This window comes from Antechinus flavipes, chromosome 4 (genome assembly GCF_016432865.1).
Source record: "Antechinus flavipes isolate AdamAnt ecotype Samford, QLD, Australia chromosome 4, AdamAnt_v2, whole genome shotgun sequence".
In the NCBI taxonomy this organism is placed as follows: domain Eukaryota; kingdom Metazoa; phylum Chordata; class Mammalia; order Dasyuromorphia; family Dasyuridae; genus Antechinus; species Antechinus flavipes.
Genome location: NC_067401.1, coordinates 350,339,925 through 350,367,393, shown reverse-complemented (window position 1 = coordinate 350,367,393; position 27,469 = coordinate 350,339,925). Strand labels below are relative to the sequence as shown.

The 27,469-nt window shown below is 33.6% G+C and overlaps 1 protein-coding gene across 1 annotated transcript in view; it reads right to left on the bottom strand.

Annotated features, from left to right (window-relative positions):
- Positions 1 to 27,469, bottom strand: part of IGF2R (insulin like growth factor 2 receptor) — a 149,450-nt gene that overhangs the window by 54,169 nt on the left and 67,812 nt on the right. Inside the window, exons 9-20 of the mRNA XM_051998050.1 lie at positions 27,159 to 27,336; positions 24,308 to 24,411; positions 22,084 to 22,248; positions 20,751 to 20,891; positions 13,015 to 13,158; positions 12,034 to 12,171; positions 10,938 to 11,085; positions 10,222 to 10,399; positions 9,464 to 9,579; positions 8,296 to 8,464; positions 4,338 to 4,514; positions 894 to 992 (exon numbers count right to left, since the gene is read on the bottom strand). Of these exons, the coding sequence (XP_051854010.1) occupies positions 894 to 992; positions 4,338 to 4,514; positions 8,296 to 8,464; positions 9,464 to 9,579; positions 10,222 to 10,399; positions 10,938 to 11,085; positions 12,034 to 12,171; positions 13,015 to 13,158; positions 20,751 to 20,891; positions 22,084 to 22,248; positions 24,308 to 24,411; positions 27,159 to 27,336 (1,757 nt within the window). The remainder of the gene's footprint in view (positions 1 to 893; positions 993 to 4,337; positions 4,515 to 8,295; positions 8,465 to 9,463; positions 9,580 to 10,221; positions 10,400 to 10,937; positions 11,086 to 12,033; positions 12,172 to 13,014; positions 13,159 to 20,750; positions 20,892 to 22,083; positions 22,249 to 24,307; positions 24,412 to 27,158; positions 27,337 to 27,469) is intronic.

The following is a 27,469-nucleotide window of genomic DNA, read 5'->3' as shown; positions in this document are numbered from 1 at the left end:
ACTGGTTTCTTCTATGAATCAAATTTCATGTTTTCAATACTTATGGTTCTGGGTCTAAGAATATCTCCAGTAATTTTAATACATTGCCACTTAGTGTTGGGTAGTGCAGGTAAGGATGGTTTTCTAATATTCAAAACAGCAGCTTTGTGTCCCACTTTTATGTCAAATATTTAATTATAAATCTTCAAATCATAGTTTTGTGATAAAACACATCTCTTTGTTAATTAAGTCTTGGGCTACTTCTTTAAAATAATGTTATAAAAAAGAATTCTGAAGATATATGAGTATCTTTTATTTCCTAATTTTTGATTGCTCCTAAAATAGTATATTAATACTAAATTAAAATTCAGGGTGAATTTTTAAAAGAAAAGAATTTATTAACTTCTTCCCAAAGATAACAATTTCAAAACTGCTTACTGCTACTTAAAAGACATCATCTGCCTCCTTATAAATGTAACTGCATTTTCTAAACACACAAGTTTTCCTGCCCCTTTTCCACATGCTTCCATAATGATTTTCCACCCTTTTTTCCTTTTTTTCAGGCATTTAGCTGAAGGAACAAAATAGGACTTGAAGCCCTAAGTTTATCTTCCATCTTATTAACTCCTTTTAGTTCTATAAACTAGTACACATATATTCAACATATACTCAATAAACTGAACAAGAATTCTTATCATTGCCTACTGATCCGCTTCTGGAGGCAGACTACCTGATTGACTTCATCTGCCTATAATGATTTAATTTACTGATTACAAATCAACAATTTCTGTAGAATATTGCATCAGACAGAATTAAAAACAACTTCTATTAAAAAAAAAAACTAGCATTATCACAAATGTTGCAACTATTTTTTTCTTTTCCATATTCTGATTTAAGGTAGAGAAAACACTCACCTGATTTTCATCAGTTGTTTTAATTGGACAGGCAGCTTCTGTATTCCACAGGAAAGTGGCAGTGCATTCCCGAATAATAGAAAATACTGGGTGGGTGTTCTGAGAAATCAAATCCAAGACAACAGAAAATATAAAGACTGCAGCATAAGAGACCCAGGGGTCCTCAAACTATGGCACGCGGGCCAGATGTGGCAACTGAGGATAATTATCCCCCTCACCCAGGGCTATGAAGTTTCTTTATTTAAAGGCCCATAAAACAAAGTTTTTGTTTTAACTATAGTCCAGCCCTCCAATAGTCTGAGGGACAGTGAACTGGCCTCCTATTTAAAAAGTTTGAGACCCCTCCCCGGCTTAGACTACAAATAAGGCATTAGAAAAGTCCCTTTTCTTGTGTGGATTTTATTTTTCCCTCTTTTAAAAAAAAAAAAAAAAAAAAGGGAAATGCCATCCCTAGTCTTCCCCATAGGATTATGTAAGAATCAAATGAAATCATAAATGCTTTAAAAATACAAGATGTTATATGTCAACAGGCCTAAATGCAAGTACCTAGATGGAAGGAACTATTGATGGTTTTGTCTGTCTCCACTGTATGTATCACAGCACTGCACATAGTCAATGTGTGGTAAATGCTCACTGAGTCAAACTGAAGCATAAGGAATTATATGAAAATTTAGATGACAGATTCTTAGATTTACCTCCTTCCTGCAGGTATAGTTCAACTCATATATAATATTTACCTGCTTGTACTTTTGTAATTTGACAAGAGAAGTAAAAACAAAATATTCAAAAGGTGTTAACCAATTAACAAATACAGACTAAACACCTCCTATGTACCAGAAGCTGGGAACACATTAAAAAAAACAAAGGGAAAAACCAATGATCTCATGCTCATGAACATAAACCTTACATTCTAACAGGGGGGACGAGGGGAGACAACGGACATGTACATATCCAAGTTAATAGAAAATAAATACAAAATTTAGAAATAAAATGGAAATTAAGACTTTATGAGGTCCAACCCTATCATTCTACAGATCAGGAAATTAATACAAATGGAAGTCAAAGAGACTTGCCCACACAGCAAGTAACAAGGCTTGCTGTTCAACAGATTGAAACCAGGATATACTTATTCCAAATGAAGTGCTATTTCCATTATTAAATATCATCATTTTTGTTTGGTGCTACAGGTATAAGAGTCAAGAGTACAAATAATCCCAGAAAGAAGAGGGGCAAGTAACTATATAAACTCCTATATGATTACAGGTGAAAGTAAAAGACAAATGGGTTTCCTTAGACACATGATAAATAAAATAAAAGGGCCTTCTTTATTGTAGTTCTTTCATGTTGTACATATAAGAGAAAGAACAGCTATATGCCAATCTAATGAATGGGTTTTACCTTTCTCTTCTGTAATACACAATTGAGCATCAAGGAAATGAAACTTATAAAAAAGGCTATTTGGCTTAAAATCAAAAATATACTTTTGATTTTCCTATGGAAAGCCCAATGAGCATTTTAGTATAACAATATTATTCTGTTGAATCAGGATTGAATTTTTATTTTGCAATAACTTGAGAGCTCAAACATAAATTTTTATTCTATTTTCTTATGAAAATCAAAATTACTGATTTATCAAATATCTCTAATTTTAACTTATCTAAAGATTTAATTAATGGAAATCATTTCTGGACTAATCATGAATCAAAATATTTTATCCGTGGGCAAAGATAAGGGGAAAGCCTCAGATCATGTACCAAATTCTTTGGGTTGTATAGTTTCTATCAGTTTACAGATGAAGAAATTGAAACTTATAAGTAACTTTCCAACCGAAATTGTGGAATCTTAAAAAAAATTACCAAGAATTTCTTTTTATGTAAAATGAAAAGGTTGGACTAAAAGAGCTCGATAGCGCTGACATTCTGTTTTTACAATTCTGAAACTAAGCTTTAATGATCAGCACGCAGCAGTAACAATAAAAGCCCTGATTTTTTTTTTAATTAAAAATTTGATGAATCTTTACAAGTACATAAGAATTTTTGTTGAGAGTTCCATGTAAATATACTGCACATATGATACATACCAAAGCCTTCTATAGAACATGAATGATGTTCTTACATTGAGTTTTCTCTTCTCATCTTTTCTACATTTCAACCTTCCTCCCTTTATCACCCCTTATTCTCTTTCCTATTACCCCAGACTTTTAAAAGAAGACCCTTTTTTCTCCCAAAGATCAACCTATCCACATTATTTGCACCCTTGCTCACCTTATTCATCAGACTTTCATCATCACATCTTTCTAGTCTTCGATATTTTCCTATCTACTAGCTCCTTCCAAGATGCTTACAAAAATATGCAAGTCTCCTTCCATCCCACCCACCCCGCCAAAAAACCCTCAAGAGACTCTACAATTTCCTCAAGCTATCATTCTATACCTTACCTCTCTTACATTCAGAAAAGACTACGTAACTTCCATCCTACATCATAAATCAGTCTTTTGTAATTTGCATTGCAATCATCACAGTATCTGATACAGTTGGCTCTTCTCTTCTTAGATATTCTCTTCTATATAGCTTCATGAAATTTTGTTTTCCTACCCATTTGTTCCTTTTCAGTCACCTTTGCTGGTTTAACATTCTTATCACCACACACTTGCTGATTGTGGGTAAGATGTATATTGATGTATATTTACTTTCTATATATTCTCTCACTTGGTGATTTCATTAACTTCCATAATCAATCTGTCATCCCAGATGTGTGTATATATACACGCAAATGTACATCAAGTGCACACACATACACATTACACACATACACATACATTAAAAAAGGACATTTGATTTCTTGTCCTCCAGTTCCACTTCATCAACTGTTTATTAGATGTTTCAAACTGGACAATCTAACCTATGCTCCCATTAAAATGACATTTCATCTCCCATCATCCTGTTACTGGATGTCCAGGAAACTTAAAATACATTCCCTTCTTACTTTCATCTCTTATTACCTCTTATTTCCCCCAAAATTTTGTTCCACATAAAACCTGCCCTAGACTCTTCTCCCAACAGTTAGTGCACTACTCCCATGTGCGTACACATACACACAATAAATAAATAAATATATACACACACACACCTTGTCTTTATTCAGTATAATACCTATGTACCATCTCTCCTAAAAGAAAGTAGGTTCTTTGAGGGGAGGGGTAATTTTTTTGTCTCTGTATTTCCAGGGTCTAGAACACAGTAAATACTAAATGCAAAGACTGCTTTTAGACATCTTTAAAGATAATTACCCTAATTTTTCTACTTACTAATCCCACAGTAGGAAAATTAAACTCTCACGGTCTTAAGTGTTATATGCATAATATGGCAATTGAGTGACCACAGTATTGCAGCTTTGTTTTTTAAACTACTAACAAAAAATCATTAACAATTCATTATATCTTACCAGACTTCCTCTAGAACAGATAAGATGGATTCTTGTGGAATAAGTAGTTTTTCCTTCACTATTAAAACATAAAGAGCCATTCACATACTCTAAAATGAGGCTACCACTGCCATCAATTATAGGACCCGTTTTTGCAACGCCCAAGTTGCTGATTGCCACTGTTTCAGAAAATGAATCCTAGAACAAAACAAAAAGCTTTGTTAAATTTTTCTTCACACACACAGACACACCCACACACACACACACAAACATACCCCACACAACCAAATCTAATCATCAGTAATATTATAAAATAATCTTTTGAAAATTACAACTAAATTTTCCATAAGAGGGGAGAGTGTACTTTGACAAAAGGAAAGGAATTAAGATATTCCTTCAAAGGAAACTAGTAAACAGGGCAATGTACATGTTAATTCATCAAATGAAAGAAGCTAATAAATATAAAATAAAATTTTATATCAACATTCACTAGTGAAAATGGCCTCTAATTCTTTTTCTTCTTTCTGATTTGGGTACTGATTTCATAAGAATATGAATAATTGATGGTTGTTTTTGTGTCCTACTTTGTGCAGCTCTACATTCTCATGTTTGTTTTGCTATTACATATCTCACACTATCCTGTGTCCATATCCTGAACATATCCTGAAAAAGGATAGTTAAGATTTTCAGTAATTATCATGCTGACCTTATGCACACATTTTTATGAACGTTAGTCATTCATTTTTTGGGAGGATCTTTAAATATAATGCAGTTTCTGTCATTTTACTCATATTATCTGAAATCAGATTATAACTTCTGTTTTTTGGAAACAGTAAAAAAAAAAAGTTCCAGCCCATTTTCATTCCTTTTTTTTTAACCTACTTCTTATGTGAAACAAATAGTTAAAATTAGTTTTGTTAGTCCTTTCTGCCACTCCCCTTTGTTCACATTTAAAATTATTCCATGACATTCTGTTTTTAAGTCCTTACAAAGTAAGACTTATCTCAGATTCACTAAGTCTACTTACTCTTAGTTTTCCCATTCCATACATAAGTACTATTCAGAATACTCCCTGGTTCATTTCCATTCAAACTCTTAATTTGGAAGGCAGTCATCTATAGTATCCCTTTCAAAAGTATTCATTTAATTCATCTTCTTCAACATTCCTTTCCTGTTTCCAGTTACAATGAAATCTAACCTCCTATTTATGGGTTTTCTGATTATTCTTTCTTTACTTTATGTTACTTATACAAGATGGGGCATCTAAAAAACAAAAGCCTTCTTTATCCAACCCAAACATACATACCTACATACATACACACACATACATACACACACATATTTACAAACCTATGCAAGACTGTCATAATTTTCTCATTTTTTTTTTTAAGGTTTTACAAGGGAAATTCGCTCCCACCAACATAAAAATTTTAATGGAGTAGTGGTGGCATGTTAAAAATTCATTTGTGAAGCCCTGTGTAAACAGGGGCCCCCAATCAATTTTTCTTTCCCTTTCCAATCACTACCTACCTATGCCAAGGTTTTTACCTCTCAGCATATGTGCCTCTTTTTACCCACCCTCTGTACCAGAAGCTCTCAGAAGCCCAGCCACCCCTCCTCCCTTCTACTCCCATCCCAGAACTGTATCTCAAAAAACACATTTCCTTAAGAGAAACCTTCCTAAAATACCCATTTCTCCCAAATGGGACATATTTCAAGTCCCCATTGTGCCACACCCCCCTAAAATTCCAAAAACACAGATCCTAACACCTTCAAATTGTTTTTACCATTTCCCCCATTCCTACACAATTATCTTTTCCTTACATTCTCTCATTTTCCCACACTCTCTCAGAGAGGATAAAAGACAACTAGACTGTCACTTTTGTAAGCGCATGCCATGTAACTTGGCATTACAATTCAAAATTCCTCTTAATACCCTCTTCCCACCAAAGCAATTTTACTCTGTACTTCTCAAGCACCACCAATACTGATTACTTGTCATTTATAGATACTATAGACTGTAGTATAAAATTTTTTCATTCAGTTCTTCTTTCCCCCCTCTTCTTTTAATTCCTTCAGATATTTTTCATTCAGGATCCTTTTGACTCTGGATATTCTTTTGGGATCTCCAACAATCTGAGATTTGTTGTCTTCAAATAATAAATGAAGCCCCCCTGGATCACTGAGTTCAAATATTTCAGAGTTGAGTGTAATCTCTGGGTTTCCCTTGAAGGAAAAACTTAAATTATTCCCTGTTAAATTTACTTCCACAGTTTCCTGAGTGATAGTCAGGTTTTTTGTGTTGCCTTTTAAAAAATATATCATTATGTTTATCTAAACCAATCAACCTTAGGTTATCTCCATAGTTTCTTTCTCCAAGGTTAATCACTTTGGCTAATATAGAATACATGTATTCTTCCTATATTATCCTTTGATCCTGTTCTGTCAAATTTTCTTCCATTCTATTATATTTCTGAATTCAAGATCTGCTATGTCCCTTTTCAGAGCCTCTGTTATAAAGAGATTTTTCTGCACTAAGTTCTAAATTGATTTTCATTTGTTCTTTTATATCTTGAATGTTCTGATTCTCATCCTAATTTCAATCCTTAGTTTCTTCTTTTAATAATTCTATTTTGTTTATTTCTTGTTTAATCATGTTAGAATTTCTAGTTACAACCTTATTACCACAAGGGGAGACAGGAGAGGAGCAAGAAGAATCTACAGAAATGACTGGCTCATTTCCTTTTTATCTAGGATTTGAAATGCTATTTCTCATTTTGTCATATTTATTCATTATTGTCCTCTCTTCTGAACTACTTTAATCTATCTAATCCACTATATCTGATTGGGTGCAATAACTTCCTATTATTAAAGGTGGGGAGGGCTCACCAGGGATGGGGAAAAGATTAGTTAGATCACTGTATAAAGGAAACACCCAAAGGAAAAACTGCTGCAACTGAGATTATGTCCCACCTTTTCCTTAGCCTTCTCAGAAGCCCCTTTCTCTTCTGTATTATATACTATCTAAATGGCTCTATACTGCTGAATCTCTCACAGTTCATCCATCCAGAACACTAGGACTGGGCAAGTTCAATGCTCTCTCTCCTTAGTATGGATAAGAGGACAAGAGAAAATTCCAACAAGACAGGAGAGATGGTGCTACAACTACACAAAGCTTCAAGTTCAAGTGCAGCAGCAGTAATAATCTGTGGGAAAACTCATTGATCAGATGTCTTGTTTTGTTTTTCCTAGAATGAGTTATGTAAAAGTGTTTCCCTCCTTTCTCTCGCCATTTTCATCATTTTCTTTTGTATCTTTCATACTATGAAGTGGTGACAGGACCTAGGCTTAGAGTTAGTCTTTCTTGCTACACCCTGCTGGACATTCCTCCTTCTTTAAACAACCTTCAAGCTGCCACATAAAGAAAGCCAAGAAAAGTAAATCGCAAAGGATCTATAAAAAACTTTTTATAGGAGCACAAATGTATCTTTTACAGGAGCACAAATGTATCTTTCATTCAAGAATTAGCATATTCAAGCACAACTATGGAAATATGCAGAAGTTTTTCCAGTATCTGAATTCATTTACTACTAAATTACTAGTGTCCTTAAAAAGCAATTATCTAAATTTCAAATTTTTTAAATAATCCAAAAGCAAGATTTTCTTGATGATACTGAAGTAACTTCACATATTTCAGAAAAATAATGCTGAATCATTCAAAAGTCATTGAATTAGAATTACTAAGTACCTCCATTCCTTCAAAAACAAAGTTACTAACATTACAACTTCTTAATTTAATTTTTTAACATTTTAAATATGAAAAATTATGTAAATAAAATCTCATCAGCCAGCAAGCTGACCTGATTCAAAGTCTATGCCTATAACTTATGACTAAGTTATTGTATTCATATTTACAGTGAAGCTAAAATTACTAGAATAAGTTAAAGAAATAAAATAGCCACTAGAATACAAGGCTTACTTGTTCCTTTTCATATTTCATCTGACAAACTGAAGCATTTCGATCACAGCCTGGAATTGGGTTCAAAGGTCGACAAATATTTATATAGTATTTCTTCCATGTGCTATGTTCTCCCGAGTTGTCCATTGCATACCAGTTTCTGCCACTACTATCTTCAGACTTTGCTAAACTAAAATTTAAAAATAAAACACTTCTTTAAATAACATGTAACATCTCCAGAGTAATTAAAATAAGCAAGGAAAAATATGCCCAATTTTAAAAAGTCCCCTATCAAAATTAGTAAAATTGGATTAATTATATGCTATTTTGTTAGCTATTGATTCCTACCATTACAAATAACTATTTTTTATTTAAAAGTTTCATAAGGATATAATGAATGTATGAAAACCAACTAACCTGAAAAATACACAAAAAATCATCAAGTATGTCAAGCCTATGGAATTAATTCAATTAAAATCAGCAATTTATTAAGTATCAAGTATATATAAGGAATGGAAGATTTTTAAAAATTTAGGCCCTGTTATGAAGATCACAATCTAACAGCAGAGGAGTGAAAGAGAAAAAGATACATAGACAAATTACTTATTATGATACAAGGAAAAAAGTGTTGAAAGCAAATGAAAGGTCTAGGCAAAACAATGAGAAAAAATGGCCGAGGGGAGATATCATATCTAGTTCAATGGGGAGAAATAAAGCATTAAAAGGGAAGCAGTTGTACTTGAATTGTCTCTTGAACTAAGGGAAAACTTTATGCAGAGATAGGAAATGGATCCTTACATTGAATCTTCCTTATGACACTCAATGGCTATTAATATATCACTTCTTCTACCATACAGGCAGAAAATAGAATCCTGGTCTTTGGAGTCAGGGAGGTCTGGATTCACATTTCACCCCAGACAATTAGCTAGATTATTCTGAAAAAATCAGTTTTAGCCTCACTATTTCTCAATTTCCTAAACTTTAGAAGTGAGGAAAATGTGTGATCTCAAGATCCTTCTATCTAAACTTTCAATCTTTTGATCCAAATCCCCATTTTGTTCACATACATCAAAATTTACTTTTGAACATCAACTCAAGTACATATTCATTCATTAACAATTTCTAAAAAACCAGGCATAGTCATCTGCACTCATTCTAATGAACAATGGAAAGCCATGAACTCCCCTACCTGGATAAATCATACTGCTCCAGGGTATTGGGATCCGTCACCACACATTCCAGTGGTTCTTCTGGACATGCATAACTAGTATACCACCTAAAATTATAGGTGGAATTATCTTCTTCCTAAAAAACCATAATGGGGACAGAAAATGAAAAAAACATGAAAATTTCTCAGACTGAGGCATGGCAAAAGCGAACATGACCAAGCTTCCTATTAACCTATAAAATAAGCAAAATTTGTTTTATTCTTAAATTATCACAAATTAAGCATAGATTCCAGGATTTTCTTCATATCATCATTGCTCAAAGAGAATGAGAACATAGGAGCCTGTTGTTTTATGCTATAAAATTCTGTAGCATTCCATACTTGAGTATACTATACTAACACCATCTGGAGCTTAAGTGAAGGCATTCATGACACCAAACGATTTAGAAAATGAATAGTGCCAGTGTACTCTGGCAAAACTAAAAGAAGCAATTCAGATTCATAGCAGACAAGAATTTGGCCAGGAAACCAGACTAATAGCTCTACTTCTAAGAAAAACATCATGACAGCTTCCTGGATAAGTTTAGGGAAAAAATATACAGCAGTTAGCATCATAGGTTATGTGTAAAGAACTTTGTGGTTCATACTTTCCCTACTATTCATGACATTTCCCTTTTAATTCAGAAATGCTATATCAATTTCATTAAACATAATACTTAGTTAGCCTTCCCCCTCTTTTAGTTTTATTTTATTTTTCATATAGAAGAAGATGTATTTACCTGGTACTCTGGGACACCTATTCCAGCATCTCTATCACAAAGGAAAGTAATAAGTGTAGTTCGTCGTGTCTTTTTTTCATCATTATAAGCTGTGCCATTTTTGTAGCTCAACTGAATCATCCCATCATAATAAGAAAGGGCAGAACTATTCTGTCCCAGATTCCAAGCTTTCATTAAACTAAAAGAAAAGCACAAAGTCATCTCAAAAGAAAAATTAAAAGCAATAATATTTTTGCAAAAAAAAAAAAAAAAAACATTAATTATTCAACATATGATTCTCTTTAGGTGAAAGGATGCTTCCCAATAGTAAAGAACTATACATTAAGCTGCTGAGGTAGCTAAAGCAGAATTTCACTAATCATAATGATGATAACAGCCAACAGCTTACAATTATTGTCAATTTTCTGGTTTTTTTCTTACCAAAACCCTATAAGGTGACAGTTTCAAATCTTCACTCCAAGACCAGAATCTGAACCACACACTTCTACAAGGGTTTCTATTTGTAATACTAAAAAATAAATTATCAGCATATTTTAATCATCACATCAGATTTTCTTAATACAATCAAAACAGGGTTTTAAATATATGGTAAGCTTCAGTCTTTCCTAGGAGACTACAACCTGCTCTAAAATTTCTCCTGTTATATTTTATAGTACAAAATCTTTAAGAAGCATCAATTATTTAAAAACATATCTAACAGAACAGAAACTACTTGCCTTTCTTCCACTTGGCATGCTCCTGAATTTGACTGACAAACATTATGAAAGACAGCACCACAAACATTTATGTAGAATTTATATTTTTCTGTTTGAACCAAATAGTCCCCATTTTTCTTAGTCAAAGGTGACAAATCAAAAGAAAACCCTAAGTGTAAATAAAAGACAAGATACATGTAATAATTAAAATAGATATTCTTTACTGTGTTCATTTTTATGCTCAGCTACCACCTATGTCAAAAGAACTTATCTTACAGGCAAAGTTTAAAACAAAGTAGCCATCAAAATGACAAAATTATGTGTTTGATGGGTTAATTTTTTCAGTTAATGCTGACATGAAATCATCACAAAGACTATATTCAATTGCCTTTCCTTGATCATCACTTTATTCATAGTAGGTCAGTAAATGAAAATAATTTATTAAGTGCTTACTATTTGGCAAGGATTATACTTACTAAGTGCTTGAGATACAATTTTAAAAAAGACACTCATTGCTTTCAAGAAGTATATTCTCTAACTGAGAAGGACAACCCTGCATAGGAGAGTTGAGCTGTAGGCAGATAGAAAAGGAATGGGAGTGCTCAAGAGGCAAGAAAATGCCTGATCCACCAAAGCAGACTACCACGGTAGGCAGACAAAGTAGATCTACTTACTAATTATAGTGGAGAAGAGATTCTCTCCCCATTAAAATGGGGATAAATTAACAGGCCAAGAAGGAAAGACGAAAGGATGAATTGCTAGGAAATAGGGTTAAACTCTAGGATAGGAAAAAGTGGCTTCCTATTTGGGTACTTCTTAAGATGAGCAAAAGTGAAGTTAGGTTTTAATAAAACTCTGTACCTTAAGAGTCAAGCCCTTATTTCTAACAACACAAAGACAAGAAGCCGCAATCATATAATTTAATTGGACTGCCAAAAGTCTAAACCTTATTATTTTAGAGTTTTAAAAGTAGTTTCAACTCAAATGTACTAACATGGATCAAAAGGGAGAATAATTATATTCACTACACAAAGCTAATTGAGAAAGTAAAAAGTTTTACATTACCACAACTACAAAACAGCACTCACAATATTATGGATTCTGCTCAGATACATACCTGCCTCTGAATCAGTAACTCTGCAATTATCTCCTTCAGTCTTAGACAAAACACAGGCAGCAGCTGTATGCCACTCAAATTCATACAAACAGCCATTATCTCCCGAGTTTCTCAAAACCGGAGCACTTTCTAGATCACCTATCAATAAAAAAAATTTTTTTAACATAATAATCTCCATTGTCAAAAAGCTTCCTTTGTTGATCCTAATAAACCAGAATGACCTATTACTTACCTCCAAATAAGTTTAATAATCAAAATGATTTTTGCTCTTGTACTAATCAATTTATATTATTTTTTGTTTATTCAGTTATCTAAAAAATTCTCCAGAAGCTTTCTACTTCAAATGACAAGCTTTAAGATGCATTAAAGGGGAATAACTATCAGGATAGCAATTAAAAGAGAAAACATACAAAATCCAAATGCCTGAGCCCAATCAGAAATTTTAAAATCTAAAATGCCTAGTTTAAGGACTTTTACTCTCAAATCTCAACAAGTGTGTATTACGCACCTACTAAGTAATATGCTAGATGTGGGATAAATTAAGACAAAATTGAAACAAATACTTCCTTTACTCAAGTACTTGAAATTCTAAAGACAGAGACCTTGATACATAGGAAGAAGTCAAATATATACAAAATAACTATAAAAAGGAAGTTGAGGGTATAGAAATCCTGAAAGGCTTCATGAATGATACAGTTTCTGAGCTAAGCCACTGAAGCAACAGGTCAGAACTCTACATCAAACTTCTTAAACTGTGGTTTGTGACCCCATAAGGTGTCTTCTCATTGATTGTGGGGGTCATAAAATTATGACTATCAATCAGTATTTAATTTGTATACCTATTTTATATAACTATGTACCTGTAGGATACACAAAATCTCTTGGGTGAAAAGGGGGTCACAAGTGGCTGAAAATAAAAAATGAATGAAGGAAATATATAAATTATACAAAAGTCAAGGGAACTAATTAAAATATTTTTACCTGGCTTGCATATAAGTGTTATAATAGTTGTGATTTTCTTGTTTGAGCCACAATTATCACCATCAGAATAAGAAATCTGAATATTTTCCTTATTCTTTATTGGAGAAGACATAAACTTGCCCAGATTTTTAAAACTTTGATCACCTGGGGAGAAAAAAGAGAAGATCTGATTAAGAACATATTAAACAAAATATTAAGTAAAAATTAAATTAATAAAACATAATAATCAAATAGTTTAATAAATGTAAATAGAACATACTAGTGATATTCCCTAATCACTCAAAGTGTACCTTACCAGCAAAACAATTCTTTTGTAGTAAGGTGGTACTCTGGATAGTGATCGACGCAGAGTCAAGAAGACTGGAGTTCAAAATCTCACCTTGGAAATTTATTAACTGTATGATGCTGAGCAAGAAACATCTTTGTCAGCCTCACTTTCCTCAACTGTGAAAGGCGGCAAATAATAGCACCCACCTTCCAGGATTACATGTAGTGAAAATTACAAGAAATAATACTGATAAAGCACCTTGTAAACCTAAAAATGCTACATAAATATTTCCTCACATTGCAGTTTCTTTTATATTTTGGTATTTTTTTTATTATTTTATGTCACCGGATAAAGAAGAGCGAAGGACTTTCCTAACGCTGAGTATGAGTGTGAGTGTGAGTTACTATACGTTGTCTAAGGGAATCCTCACTCTTTGAGGGCTAGACAGAACTTTGTTCCATACGTATACAGAAGAAATAAACAATAGCACGGTGGTTTTGGAATGGAGACAACCAGGATGCAAATCATGTGGGTCGTTGTCAGATCTTGGCTAACGTAGTTAACTTTTCAGTGCTTCATTATTTTCAACTATAAAATCAGGAGTTATTTGCATCAGTTATTTATACTTCGTAAGGTCCCTTTCCATTCAATCCAGGAATACATCTTCGTCTTCGAAACGAGGCAATTAAATTACTTCCAAATCTAAATCTAGGAACTAGGAATCTTCATCTGTAACGTGATGGGGATATGCCCGCCTATCTCCCAGGTCCTTTCCAACTCTCTAGCTGGGAAAGTATTAAAAGGCCAAATGTCCACACAATACGATATGGCTTTTTTTCCCCCGTTTCCTTTCTTTTCTTTTTTCTTTAATAGTCCTAAAGTTTTATATGTATGCCAAGAGTCCTTAATAAAAGCACGCGGGCGTGCATGTGTGTGTATGTATGTACGTATGTATGAAGGATTTTAATCTGGAGCAAAGTAAGTGGGAGGAGCAGTTGCTCACTGTCCCTTTAGTTTGTGGCGGGCTTGCTTCAGGCTTGGTGGCGGAGCGCCTCCTAGTGGCCCTGAGCATGGATGTATGTGTGTGCAGGTATACCTAGGTATGTATGTACATGTAAATGTTGAACACGTAGACTATACGTAGTCAAATGTTTATCTAGACGGGTCTTCAGAATGGTCAAAAAGTTCTTCCAATAGAGGAGGGGCTTCACAACGAGCCTTTAATCACAATTTCTGTCCTGAAGCGTACCGCAAATGCGTAATATCCGGTATTCCGCTGATGGTATCAGAAAGCGCCACTGAAATGCCGACCAAAAAAAAAAAGGTGCCAGGCCAATGGCCATATGCTCACCTCAGAGTCTTAACTCTCACAAAAAAAAACCAGGCAGGCACCCTCAGGGAAACTTTTGCCCCTGAAGCTATGCCTCGCTTGGAGTCTGTTTTGGGTGTGAGTTTAAGCGAGCGAACCACCGGACTGCGGCATATCACAGGGTCTATCGTCATATCCGCATGCGACAACCTTCGGACGGGATTCAATATCTTGTGTCATTGCCACGTGATACGAGGTCTGCAAAATTTTAAGAGGGCGGGACTACCCATAATCCTGACGAAGGTCGCATAATAAGGTGCTGGCTTTAGCCACGGGGAGGCGCTATTGCCTCGGGACGTGATCGGTGACTCCGCTTATACGCATGGTGACTGCTTTTACGCATCATAGCGAGACTGCGCAGTGCATACTTTCCCCACATCCCAGCCGCTTTTCTGCAAATTATTTAGAGCACAGAAAGCTCTACGGCTAACTTCTCATTTTCTATCTTGAGTAGCCTGGGTTTGTTATGCCTTTTTATTTCTTGGTGGGATGGGGAATTGAATAATGTGAAGAGAAGGAAGGAAGGAGGGGGGACTACTATAGTAGTCAAATCTACTGAAAAAATTTCTTTCCTATTTCCCTGTCTTTCGAACAGATCTTACTACCAGTTATCTATGGAGATCTATCTCCATATCGATCTTTCCATAATAACAAATATGTGAAATATTTGTTCCTCTCACCCTCCATCCCAAATATATTTAACAGTAGAGATGCAGTACATTCAAAAGTCACTGCACCAAATTAATTTCTTATTGAGAATCTGGACCCAAATATTAGCCCGGCCACTCCTTACACAGTACAGCATTTCACTGGGGACCCGTGCTTGTGTGCATTAATTTGCTGAGATCATTTCCAATAAACTGACAGTTATCTGAGTGACATCCAAGGCAGTATTCAACTTTGATTTTATGAATGACAAAGGTTTGACAAAGTCGATGAAGTTTTGAGTTATCCGGAGAAAATTCTAGTAGACAAGTACAGATGGCACTTCATTCCATTAATGAAGAAATTCATTCTATGCATATCAAAACACTGATATGTTAAATGTCAAATGACTTGTCCTATATATATCATAAGGCACCAGTCCACAGTACAAGGGCAAAATGTGAGTGCAAATGTTCCTGGCATCAAGATGGATTCTCTGTCCAGTATTCCATGCAGTTTCTCTCATATAGATCTGCTATTAATTTGGAGACAGTGGTCAGCAACTTTGAACAGAGGGATTAAAGATAATTTTATGCAATATGCCACAAATAAATAAATGAATGAATGAATGATTAAAATAAAGGTAGAGTTGAGCTCAGAGTGATTGCCACAGATAAACATCAACTTCAGAAAGAAAAGAACTAGAGAAATTGATGGGAGAATAAGCAGAGATCTGCAATAGAAAAAAGAAACCAAAAAGATGAAACTCTTAAGCCATGTCAAAATTTTTAATAGGTGCTTACCAAAAGGATGAGAAAGTGGGGATAAGGCAACTACTGGGAACCTTAGAATGATAAAAGCAGAAATCACATTCCAAAACATGCAAGATGAGTGGATAATGAAGTGGAGACGTTAATGTAGATCACTTTTACACATTTAAAAGTTAAAAAGATCTAGAAATAGGATTGGCAGCAGATTATAGGAAGTCAGCTGGCTATTTATTACTGAAACTTACTTTAAAGGGGAAGAACTTTTAAGGATGCAGGATATTTTTAAAGCAAATTACTATGCTTCAATAATAGAGAATGTTTCTCCTCCTTTCTGAACCTCCCTCTCCCCCATCCCATCCCAAAAAAACACACATAGCACCCAACACAGGACAAAATTCTAGATCTGTAAGTGACTAAAGTAGAAAAACATCAAGATATTGCCATAATATCTCTATGTTCTGGACACTAGGGATCCTTTACACTAATCCATATTAAAAGATTTGTCTTTCTGAAGTTACTATAATTTATTGGGTAACTATGAGTATGGAACACTTAGGACCTATTTCACTATTTTCCACATGGACTAAAATTAACAGTATGGTATAGGAAAATTAATCGTAAAACTTAATTGTTAGAAAGTATGAATAAACTAGATGGTCAAACTAAATTAGCATAATCTAATTTGAAAAAGCAAATCAATGTAGGCAGTTTCCACAACATGGAGATCCTTGCTGTACTCTATCTCATGCCATCTCTGCCATCGTTTAATAAGGATAATGGCAAACTAGAACATCCAGAGGGTGATCTGGATAGTGAGGAAACCACAGATGTCACTTGCATGTGAGCACATGTGAGCACTGACTAAAGGAACAGGGAACATTTATAACAGAAGTCATTTATTAAGTCACAGAGAAGACAAGACCTGGGAATAAACATGACAACTGTCTTCAAATTTCTGAAAGTTGTCAAGTAGAAGAATTAAACTCATCATCTTAGCTTCAGATCAGATTAGAATGCAAGAGTTGTGGTTACAAGTCACAAAAAAACAGACATTTTTTTAAAATAATTTTTATTTTTTATTCCAAATTCAACACAAGCATTTTCATATTCAAAGAACAAAAAGGGATTTTACATATATATATATATATAACATATATAGGTATATTTATATGAATCCATGATGTTTACAACTTGCTTTTTTAAAAAATACCATATTAGTTTCAAAGCTATCTTTCTTGACCATCTCCATCTGAGCTGCTTTTCATTTTTTAAAAATAGTTTACTTACCCTCTTTTCTTTTGTCATTACCACTGATAGACCTCTCTTCCAGGGTCCCTCTTCAATCCCCTACACAAATTTTTCTTCCACAATTCTGAGAAACAAAAGGTCTAACTTTTTTTTTTAATTGAAATATAAACATATTTCATATGCAGTGTTCTGTACCAATACATGAATGGTCTTCCACTTTAAAAAATAGATATTGATAACGTTTTAGATCCAAGAGTAAAATTCTGAGGAAGGATCCCAAAATTTTAGAATAGAAAGCATTTTGATGAGAAAAAAAAAATAATGATAAGCTTAATGTGATTGAAAAGTATCAAAGAAAATAAAACTAAGCTATTAAAAGCTTAAAACCATGATAAGACTTTTGACAGAGTCTATATATTTCCATCCACTATGGAACAGTAAACAAATAGTAGTAAGTGAATATAATGCCCTAAGAATTAACAAAGAAACATGAATTAATATAATGAAATAAGCAGAATCAGGATGAAACACACAGTGACTATATTAATTTAAATGCAAAGAAAAAGAAAATGAATGCTATTAAATAACAATGAGCAGCACTACAAGCTCCAAAGAAGATATACAAGAAGATATCTTTTTCAGACATGATGGAACTATGAGAGTTGAACACTGTATATGATAGCTGGACTTGGGGAGTGGATTAATATTCCCAAATTGTTCCCCCTCCTCCCTTTTTTTATGTTGTATGTTGCCATGGAGGATTCTCAGGGAAAACATGGGGGGAAAGAGGGAAGAAAGAAGAGAGGAAGTACACACAAGGAAATAGATTATGTTAGGAAATACAAATAAAACAAAAGCTACCATAAAGAGAGAATATTGGTGACGAAAATCCCATCAGAATCAGTTGATAATTTTGTTGAGTTTTGATGAACTGAAGCTCTGTCAATCCATTTGTTACATTTTATTTTTTTACTAAGAGGATGAGTTTGCAGGTTAAGGAGAAGAATATATATAGGAACAAAGGTGATGTAAAAATAACAGAGGGATAAAATATATGTTAAAAGAAACATTTCAAAAACAGGCATTCTGTAATACAGTATGCTCAAGTGGAATAAAATATCTTTTTGTATGATAAAAATCACATTTATATATTCCCTTCACACTATAAAAAATACGGGAAAAAATGTTTATATTCCACATTATTTGGAAGAGCATCATCTACATCAGAGTTATCAAACACACATGTGCTTTGCAATACCCCAGGGTGTATAGCAAATTACATTAATATGTAATTGCAAAATATTTAATGAAATAAGTAAAAAAAAATACAAAAGAGCATACATACATACATATATATATATATATATATATATATGCATGCAAGTGTCACAACCATACATCACTTGAGCAACGGCTGCTAAAATTCCTTTTTCATAGAAGATTCTTTGAAATTATATTAGTATCCTCAGCTGACAAACAATCCAGTTGACATATTGATAAAATTACTAATAAATATGCTACAACACTAAACAAAGAAAAATCATTAATAATCAACTTGTCTCACCTGGAAAGAAAAAGTTCAAAAACATTGGCATTAACTCCCAGTATTTTATTTTTTTTAGATGTAAAAACTTTTCAATCTTTGAGGTTAGAAGAGTCACTATTATCATGTCCTACTTCATAAAAATTTGTCGATAACTACTTTACTATTTTGTTCTTGCTGATAAAAGTTTTGGTTCAAACAATATATATATTATCATGGGATAATACTCTAAAAATAAGAAATTCTGATTACATCTTCCTAATGTAATATGCAAATACCATTCTATTTGCAAAAAGTTTCATTTTCAAAAAAACCTGGTTTTTTTGTTTTGTTTTGATGAAAATCATGTCTCCCTATCTTGAATTGGCTACTCATAAGCCTGATCATAATGCTATCCAGTACAGAAACTTTTATATGAACCAATTCTCATCCCTTCCTCCTTAAGCAGCCTAGTGGTTGTCCCCTATCTCATAACCCCCAATTCTAGTCCTTCCACTCCCAAGGACTCCACCATACTGATACTGAGCTGAGTACAACCAACCAATTAACTATAGTTCCACTGTAGTTCCGAACTCCTTAGCTCCATCAAATTCCACTAGCATCAGCCTCCTAGTAGCTGGGAATATAGGCATTTTCTACTATATTTGGCTAGTGAAATATACATTTATTAATAAAGACAACAACATTTCACTGACTATAAAGTGATATCAGATTTTTTCCTATGAGCAATGCTCATAACTACCTTTTAACTGTGGTCTAGATATTTGACTCAGTGTGAAAACTATCTTCACTAAAGTAATATGTTTGACATTCAAGAACCAATCAGCAATTACTCTTGCATTTTTCAGAATACTGTACATACCCTCTACCAATGAATCAACATAGGTAACTCAGTCTTAGAGGTACCTGAGGCACGACAAGATTAAGAGACTTGTTCAGTCACAAGGACATGTGTAGAAGTTAAATTCTTCTAGGGCAGGAATTGTTTTCTTTTTGCCTTGGCATCCCATTACTTATCACTGTGCTGATATACAGAAAACATTTAGAAATGTTTAAACTAAATTAAATGTATGAGAAGCAGGACTTTCTTAGGTCTTTTCAACCCCAAGACTGGCTCTTTATCCACTTCATCATTTTGCCCTTCACTGAAGTCAATCTATTTTGCCTTGGAGCCATAATAACTAAGGCTTTTACATATTAATACTTGAAGTAATGTTCAATTTTTATATCGGGAAAAGTGGTAGCCAGTTGTTCCCACCACTTTGCCAAGAACACCACAAACAGTCAGACTACATATGTATATAGCTATAAACACATATAAAACACCAGACAATTTGGCTAGATCTCTGAGAAGTCACAGAGCTTTCTCAGTCTACAATTTAAAACAGAAAATATTTTACATCTTTTGACCTTAAGAATACGTTAATAAAAATTCAGCCTGAATTCAATCAGTTACTAATTTCTGAAGCACTAGAATTTGTAGGCTATTTGAAAATATGTCTATTCCAGACAAATCAGAGGTTATGTGGTCATCTAAAGATTCTTCTAATTGTTTTTTTTTTCCTTAAACCACAACTTAAGACCTGAGTAATTAACTGTAAAAGCACAGTTAATTTATAGAATTGTCAATAATACTGTCTTAAATTCACAAAACACAAGAGTGTTCAAGACAGAGTGTTTTCTTAATGGTTCTTCATGTTATCTATAGCCAATCTTTATTTCTGATCCTAAACTACGGCCTAGTCACAGAAGCTCTCTCTGAGACTCAAAGTTCATTAAGCAATACAACTTTATAGCTCACGAATGAGATATTTGTCTCTGCATTTAAAGTGATCAAGTTTTTTAAGCTCTAGAAGTAAACTTACTACAGTTTTATCTTCTTATTATACTCACCAACAGAACATATAGCTGCATCTTCTGGGCAGCCTTTAGCTTTCCCTTCTTGAAGTACTTTATGACAGATATTGATGAAAATGTGTTTCTTTCCTGATTCTATGTGGTTGCTGTCCACAACTTCCCAATTTTTTTCCAGTTCTAAAACAGAAAATTTTACATTCAGCCAAAAAGTAAGTAGACTTACTAAGTATACTATCACCACAGACAATTAATCTAAACAAAACTAGAGTTAAATTTTGGTAACCTATAAAAGAAATTTAATCCAAATTTAAAAAGAGATGAGATTTTTAAGGATTTTATTTTCATATAATCAAAATACATTATATTAGTGAAATCAAATTTTAAGTCTATTTAGCACTTTTGGGGTTTAGAAAGTTCTTCATAACCTTGAGATTAATTTTCATCCTCATTTTACAGATAAGGATAGTGAAACTCAGATTTTTAATGAACTACTAACCAAAGATCATCTAGCTAATTAAGTCATAGGAGGGAATTCAATTATTTCCACAGTGATCTGACAATCACATAGAAATAACCAGTCAATAATAGCAATAATCTTGAAATAAAAACATACACATTGGACATTCAACAGTATACACATTGGACATATGGTGACAAAGGTTTCTGAAAGAAAATTAAAGGAAAATTTGAAAAAAAGCACTTTACGCAAAAAAAAAAAAAAAAAAAGAAAAAAAAAAAAAAAAAGCAAGTTTAAATACTTTATTACACACTTTTGAAAGTGAGTTGCATTAGAAGAATATAAGATGATAAAGCCACCAGTAATACACCTAAATGGAGGTATAGAATAAGAAATAATAGAATAAATGCAATATCCTTTCCAAAAATCCTTCCAAAAAATTTTTTTAAAAAGAAACCTAGGATTCCGATTATAGGCTTGTGATTAGCTATGGAGCATCTGTTTATTCATTTTTAAAACTGCAATTATATCTACACTATATCTACACGAAGAGTTTTATGAAGAACAAATTAAAAAATTAAATAAGAGTGACAATCTGAGTAGTGACAAGATCTACACAAACCTAAGAACTCAAGACAAGAAGCTATGGAAGGTACTTTAAAGGTCAACTTCTCAATTCAATTATCTAAAGTACTGAATGACCCTGGGCAAGTAATTTGAATTCTCTGGACCTACTTCCTCCCTACAACATGTACAACCTAAATTTTCTGCTTTCTAATATCCTTTTCCATTCCTAAAATTCAATATAATTCAAGTATGGCTATAATCAGAAATAGCACCCACTTGAAAGAATTAGGAGAAGGGGAAAGTAAGGAAAGAAGTGCAGAGAACAAATGCTCCAAAGACCTATACCTGAGTGACGAACCAATGCCGATAAATCATAACGTTTGTTTCCATCAGTGACTCTACAAAGAAGATCTTCTTTCTCTTTGACACAGGCATATTTTGTATCCCACGTGAAAAAGTAGGTGCAGTCAACTTCACCCGTAAACACAGGAGCTCCTTTTCCATCATTGCCTATGGGGAAACATGTATACCACACATATATATGTGCACACATGTACACACACAACATATACATACAATGTGATTGTTACAATCAAAATGTTAGGATCTCAAATAGTTTTTAAAAAATTATTTTTTGCTCAATCTCAAATCTGTATCTTGGTTATAATTCTACCAAGTAACAAATAGCATAGACATGTATATGATACAAATATAGAAAAAACACAAATTAGAAAAAGTTCGGTGAAATCTAAAATCTTATTATGCTAAAAGCATAATAAGCAAATATAAACTAAGGTCAATGCCACTGCCAATACTAACATTCTGAAGGTATAATTTCATAATACACTTTCCAAATTCTCTCACTGTCCAATGCAATGTTTCATGAACACTTCCAAGACCACCCTAAACATATTATTCTTGATTTTAAAGACTTCCATCATATCTGTTCTTCCCAAAGTTTTATCTGCATTATATTTCCTTCAACCCACTTCATTATTTCAGTTTATCTTATAGCTTCATTTATTTTCCTTAGGCTCAAAGATTAGAATAATACACAGTATTCTACTGTACCGTTTTACCTGATACTTTCATTCAATCTCTTTCCTGATGATGCATGATATTTGGATTTTCAGGTTGTATGTTATGCCAATGTCTTCATTCAAAAGTCTGACTCTTAATTTAGTTTCTTGAAAGATTAATGAAAAATTTTAAGCCTATCATCCTGAAGTTGGTCTAATTTACTTTTCTGTGATCCAGCAATACCACTAATTAGATCTGTTTCCCAAAGTAATGGGAAGTGGGGGGCACACAGGGAGAGAAGAGAAGAAAGTGGAGAGAAGAGGAAAGAATCTATACATTCTAAAGTATTTTTAGCAGTTTTTTGTGGAACTGGAAATTGAGGACATGTCCATCAATTAGGGAATAGCTGTAGTATACTGTAGTATATATTTGTGATGGAATACTACTGTGCCATAAGAAATGATGAGAGGGCAGCTAGTTGATGTAGTGATACAGCACCACTCCTGAAGTCAGGAAGACCCGAGTTCAAATCTGGCCTCAGACACCTAGCCATCTACTATTTTCCTACAATCCGTTGTCATTAAAGTTTCCTTAAAGTTAATGTTTATGTCATAAGAGTGTTTAGACATTTATTTCTACATTCGAGATCATGGCAATGACAGCACAAACTTACATTGCATTCTAAAAACTGCAAATACTTTAAAAGCATTTCATTTGTCTTCACAACAACCATGGCAGGAAGATGCTATTATCAGCCCCATTACAAATGAGGAAACCAAAGCAGAAAGAAGATTGCTTTACCCAAGACCACAAGTAATTACTTAGATAAGTAATAAGTATCTAAGGCCAGATTTGAACTTGTATTTTTCTGACTCCAAGTCCAATGGCCTAACCATTGCAAAACTTAAGTACCTAAGTTAACCTCTAAATGTAACTTGTAAATTTTTTTTAAAAATCCAACAGTGGAATAACTATTCAACATTATGTGTCAGTATTAAATGTCTTTCATGGAAAAGGCACTATTCTAAGTATTAAATGAAGGGAAGAAAATACACACATAGATAAGATATAGTTAGTGCCTCCTAAGATGTTTAGGATCAAGAAGGAGAAACAAGATAAAAATGTAAACAAATAACAAAATTAAAACAAAGTAGACTAAAGTGTACTTTAAGTGAAAAGTGTTGCTTCTGGTAAGGGGAAAAAAATCACTATCACCTGGTTAACACCTGAAGAGGCTTACAGAAAAAAATACTTGAGATGAATCCTAAATGAAAAAGACTTCAAGGAGATTAAGATAATAGGATTTACTTTTATATTTACTACACTACATCAGTACAGAACAAGTGAAACAACCATTTCTAGTAAGCTGTAGGGCCACAGAACAGAATGCCTAGATATACCACTCTTAAAGGCAATAGAGAAAAAGGTTTGTATTAGTGATTAAGGGGCTGCCTATGCCTAGTTCCCAAGAAAAGGACCACTCTAGTCAACTCTTTTGAGCACAAGATCATGAATTCAAATGCAGCAAGTATATCAAATAGAACCTCACCTGCTGTTTTGTTGCATTCAAAGTTGATAACAGTCATTCGCTGAAAGCCTGAACTGCATGGATCTCCACCAGAATAAATTAAGGTGAGGTCTCCATCCGAGTACCTAGAATTCATTAACAAATTTATTTTACAGTCAAAATTCTCTCTTTTAGTCTACTTTCCCTCCCTTAATTAAGACTTTCAACACACAAAGAACCAATCAGTTTTCCAATAGACAGCAAGCTATTCAATGATTGAAATTTTTAAAGGGGTGTCTTTCAATCATTTTGGCCTTGGTTAAGAAGTATATTTAAGCAAAAAAAAAAAAAAAATTAAAGATATTTTGCTATAAGTAGTAAAACATTTTTCCTCTTTCTAAATTAAAAATTTCTGGGTTTCATATGTAAGAAAAGTCAAAGTATAGCAGTTTCTCAAACAATGTTCTACAAAACACTAATATTCTAAAGAATTATGATGTCACTGATTATTTCTAGGGGACAAGAAAAGAAAGGAAACACAGACTTCCAATATTGGTAAAGACCTCAAAAGGTATCTCCTAAAACTAGTAATTCAAGGATCCACTCCATAACACGTTCTATAATCAGCCTTTGCTTGAAGCCCTCAAAGTAACAATCAACTAACTTCCAAGACAAGCCATTCATTTTGAGCTCTCTCATGTTAAAAAATTGTTTTCTTACATCAAGCCTAAATTTACCTTCCTCAAACTCTCAACTACGACTTTAGTTCCTCCCTCTAAGGCCAAAAGAACTCGCCTAATAGCACTTCCTTTCCTTAACAACCCTCCCAATACTGAAAGATACCCATTATATCCTTCCCAACCTCCCTCCCTCACAATGAGTTTTCTCCCCTCCCAGTTAAATACAGCCTGTTCCTCCAACTAATCCTTCTACATCATGATCAAGCAGGACTTCACCAAATTGGCTGGCCTTCCTTTGGATATCCTCCAGATTATCAATGTGCATCCTTTAAAATGTGCTATCTACAACCCTACAGATCAAATATAGCTCTCTAAGAAACCTGGACACTATGCTTTTCTTTGAATGTTGTAATAACAATATTCGTTTTACTGGCTGCCCTACCAAATAGATGACACAATATTGAGCCCATTAATTCCACTAAGACATCCATACCTTTTTCTGAGGAAGTGATATCTAACTATGTCTCTTCCATCTTATATTTATAACACCTTTTATTTTAATTTAATTACAAGACTTTACAATGTTTATTCCTGGTCAACTTCAACTGAATTGCTCTAGCTCTATTCTCTATTTTGTTGAGATCTTTGTCTTTCTCAGAATTCCCAGTGCTTATTAGCACAGTGCCTGGCATGTGTAAGTGCTTAATAAATGGTTGTAGACTTGATTATCTTGTTTTCCAAGAGATAACCAAGCAAGTCTCAACACTTCAAGAAGTAGAGTAGTAAATAAGACTGGAGCATAAGAGTTATGGGTTGGAGTGGCTTTAACCATCGGGTATGGAATGTGAGTTGCTCAGAGTACGGCACAAAGGTAAGTAGATCCTAGGGTCCTGCTAAAAGGCCAATATAGAAAAGTGCAATACTGACCTCAGACAAGATAAAGGTCTTAGCATAAATCAAAGACATAGCTGTGACCAAATTTAAGCAAAGTATCTCACAGACAAGCGGACCACTTTCAGACCATATATCATGAGAAGAAAACACCGATGCCAGTCTCAATTAAGAAGCAAGTGAAGCATCCAAGTCTTTGCTTAGCTCAATGTTAGGTAACATTACTACTTCTAAAATATGAAACAAGTCACTAAGACTAGACTTCTCCCTAAGTCATAGCAGCTGAAAATAGTAGCAACTGACAGTACGGAAAATATATGGCAATTTAGGAAATTGGCTTAATATTTTGCTTAATGTTTCCCTAATATGCTTTAGTAATGACATCTCATACCCCCAAATCTGCTATTCATTAGGCCAGCATTTATAAACTCTATAGACATATTATGAACTGTACAAACAAATGTCTATAGACATTTATGAACTCTATCGGCAGTATTATGTAGCTAAATTAATGTTGGAAATTTAGGTAGAGTGGTAAAAGTCAACATATAATCTCACAAAATTATACAGATCCACAACATTTTTAAAAGTAAAAAGTGTTCATTTAAATTCAAAAGTTGCACTGAAGCTGCCTTTTGGAAGTTGTCCCTTACCTGTAGTTATTGCAAGCTTCCTTCATACCTTTATAATTCAGTGTCAACAAACATTAAAGTTGTTATAGAAAAACTAATATCTCAAAAACAAAACCCACAGATTTGAATTTATGGACACAATTTCATACTAATTTAATTGTATTATTAACAATGTAAATTACACATTAATCTAATTAATATTTCTGTTGCTTCTATTGGAATGATAACCACTTCTTTTAAAAAATACCAATTTTAACACACAGTGTCATTCATGCATACTACACAAATAGATTTCCAACTTAACAGTATTTAAAGGAGCAGCTAGATGGCATAGTGGAGAGAGGACTGGCCCTGGAGTCAGGAAGAACTGAGTTCAAATCTTGCATTTAACACTTCTTAGCTGTGTGACCCTGGGCAGGTCACTTAAGATCAATTACCATGTCAAAAAACAAAAACAAAACTCAGTGTTTTGTCATTTGGGTGATTTGATATCAAAACAGCTCTACAAAAATTTCAAGCCTAGTTGTAGCAAGAAGAAATGCTGGTTTAAGATAAGTTTTCTGTCTACTTTGTAGGATTGGGGAGGAGAGACATCAGGAGATAATAAGGTTCTCAAATTTATTATTATTTTTTTTAAAGCAAATAAACAGAGGTATGCATCATCATCACATAGAGGCCATGATAACACACCGGAGGGTCTGGTTCTGGTATTTTCCAGCCACTTTGACTTGTCCTGACTCATCCTTCTTCACTTGGCAAACAGCAGCTTCTCTTTTACTACTGCAAACCTGAGCATCAGTTTCTCCACATACATTCATATAATAAAAATATTCTTTTCCATCTGTAGCAAAGTATGGTGATTCAATACCTAAAAATAACAAATAAATCAAAATGAAATAAATTACTTACAAATAAGAGTCCCCTTACATTTTCAGGGATCAGAAAGAAACATTTTCCTTCATTTCATGTCATTCAAAATTTCTCATTTAGGTCCCAAACTA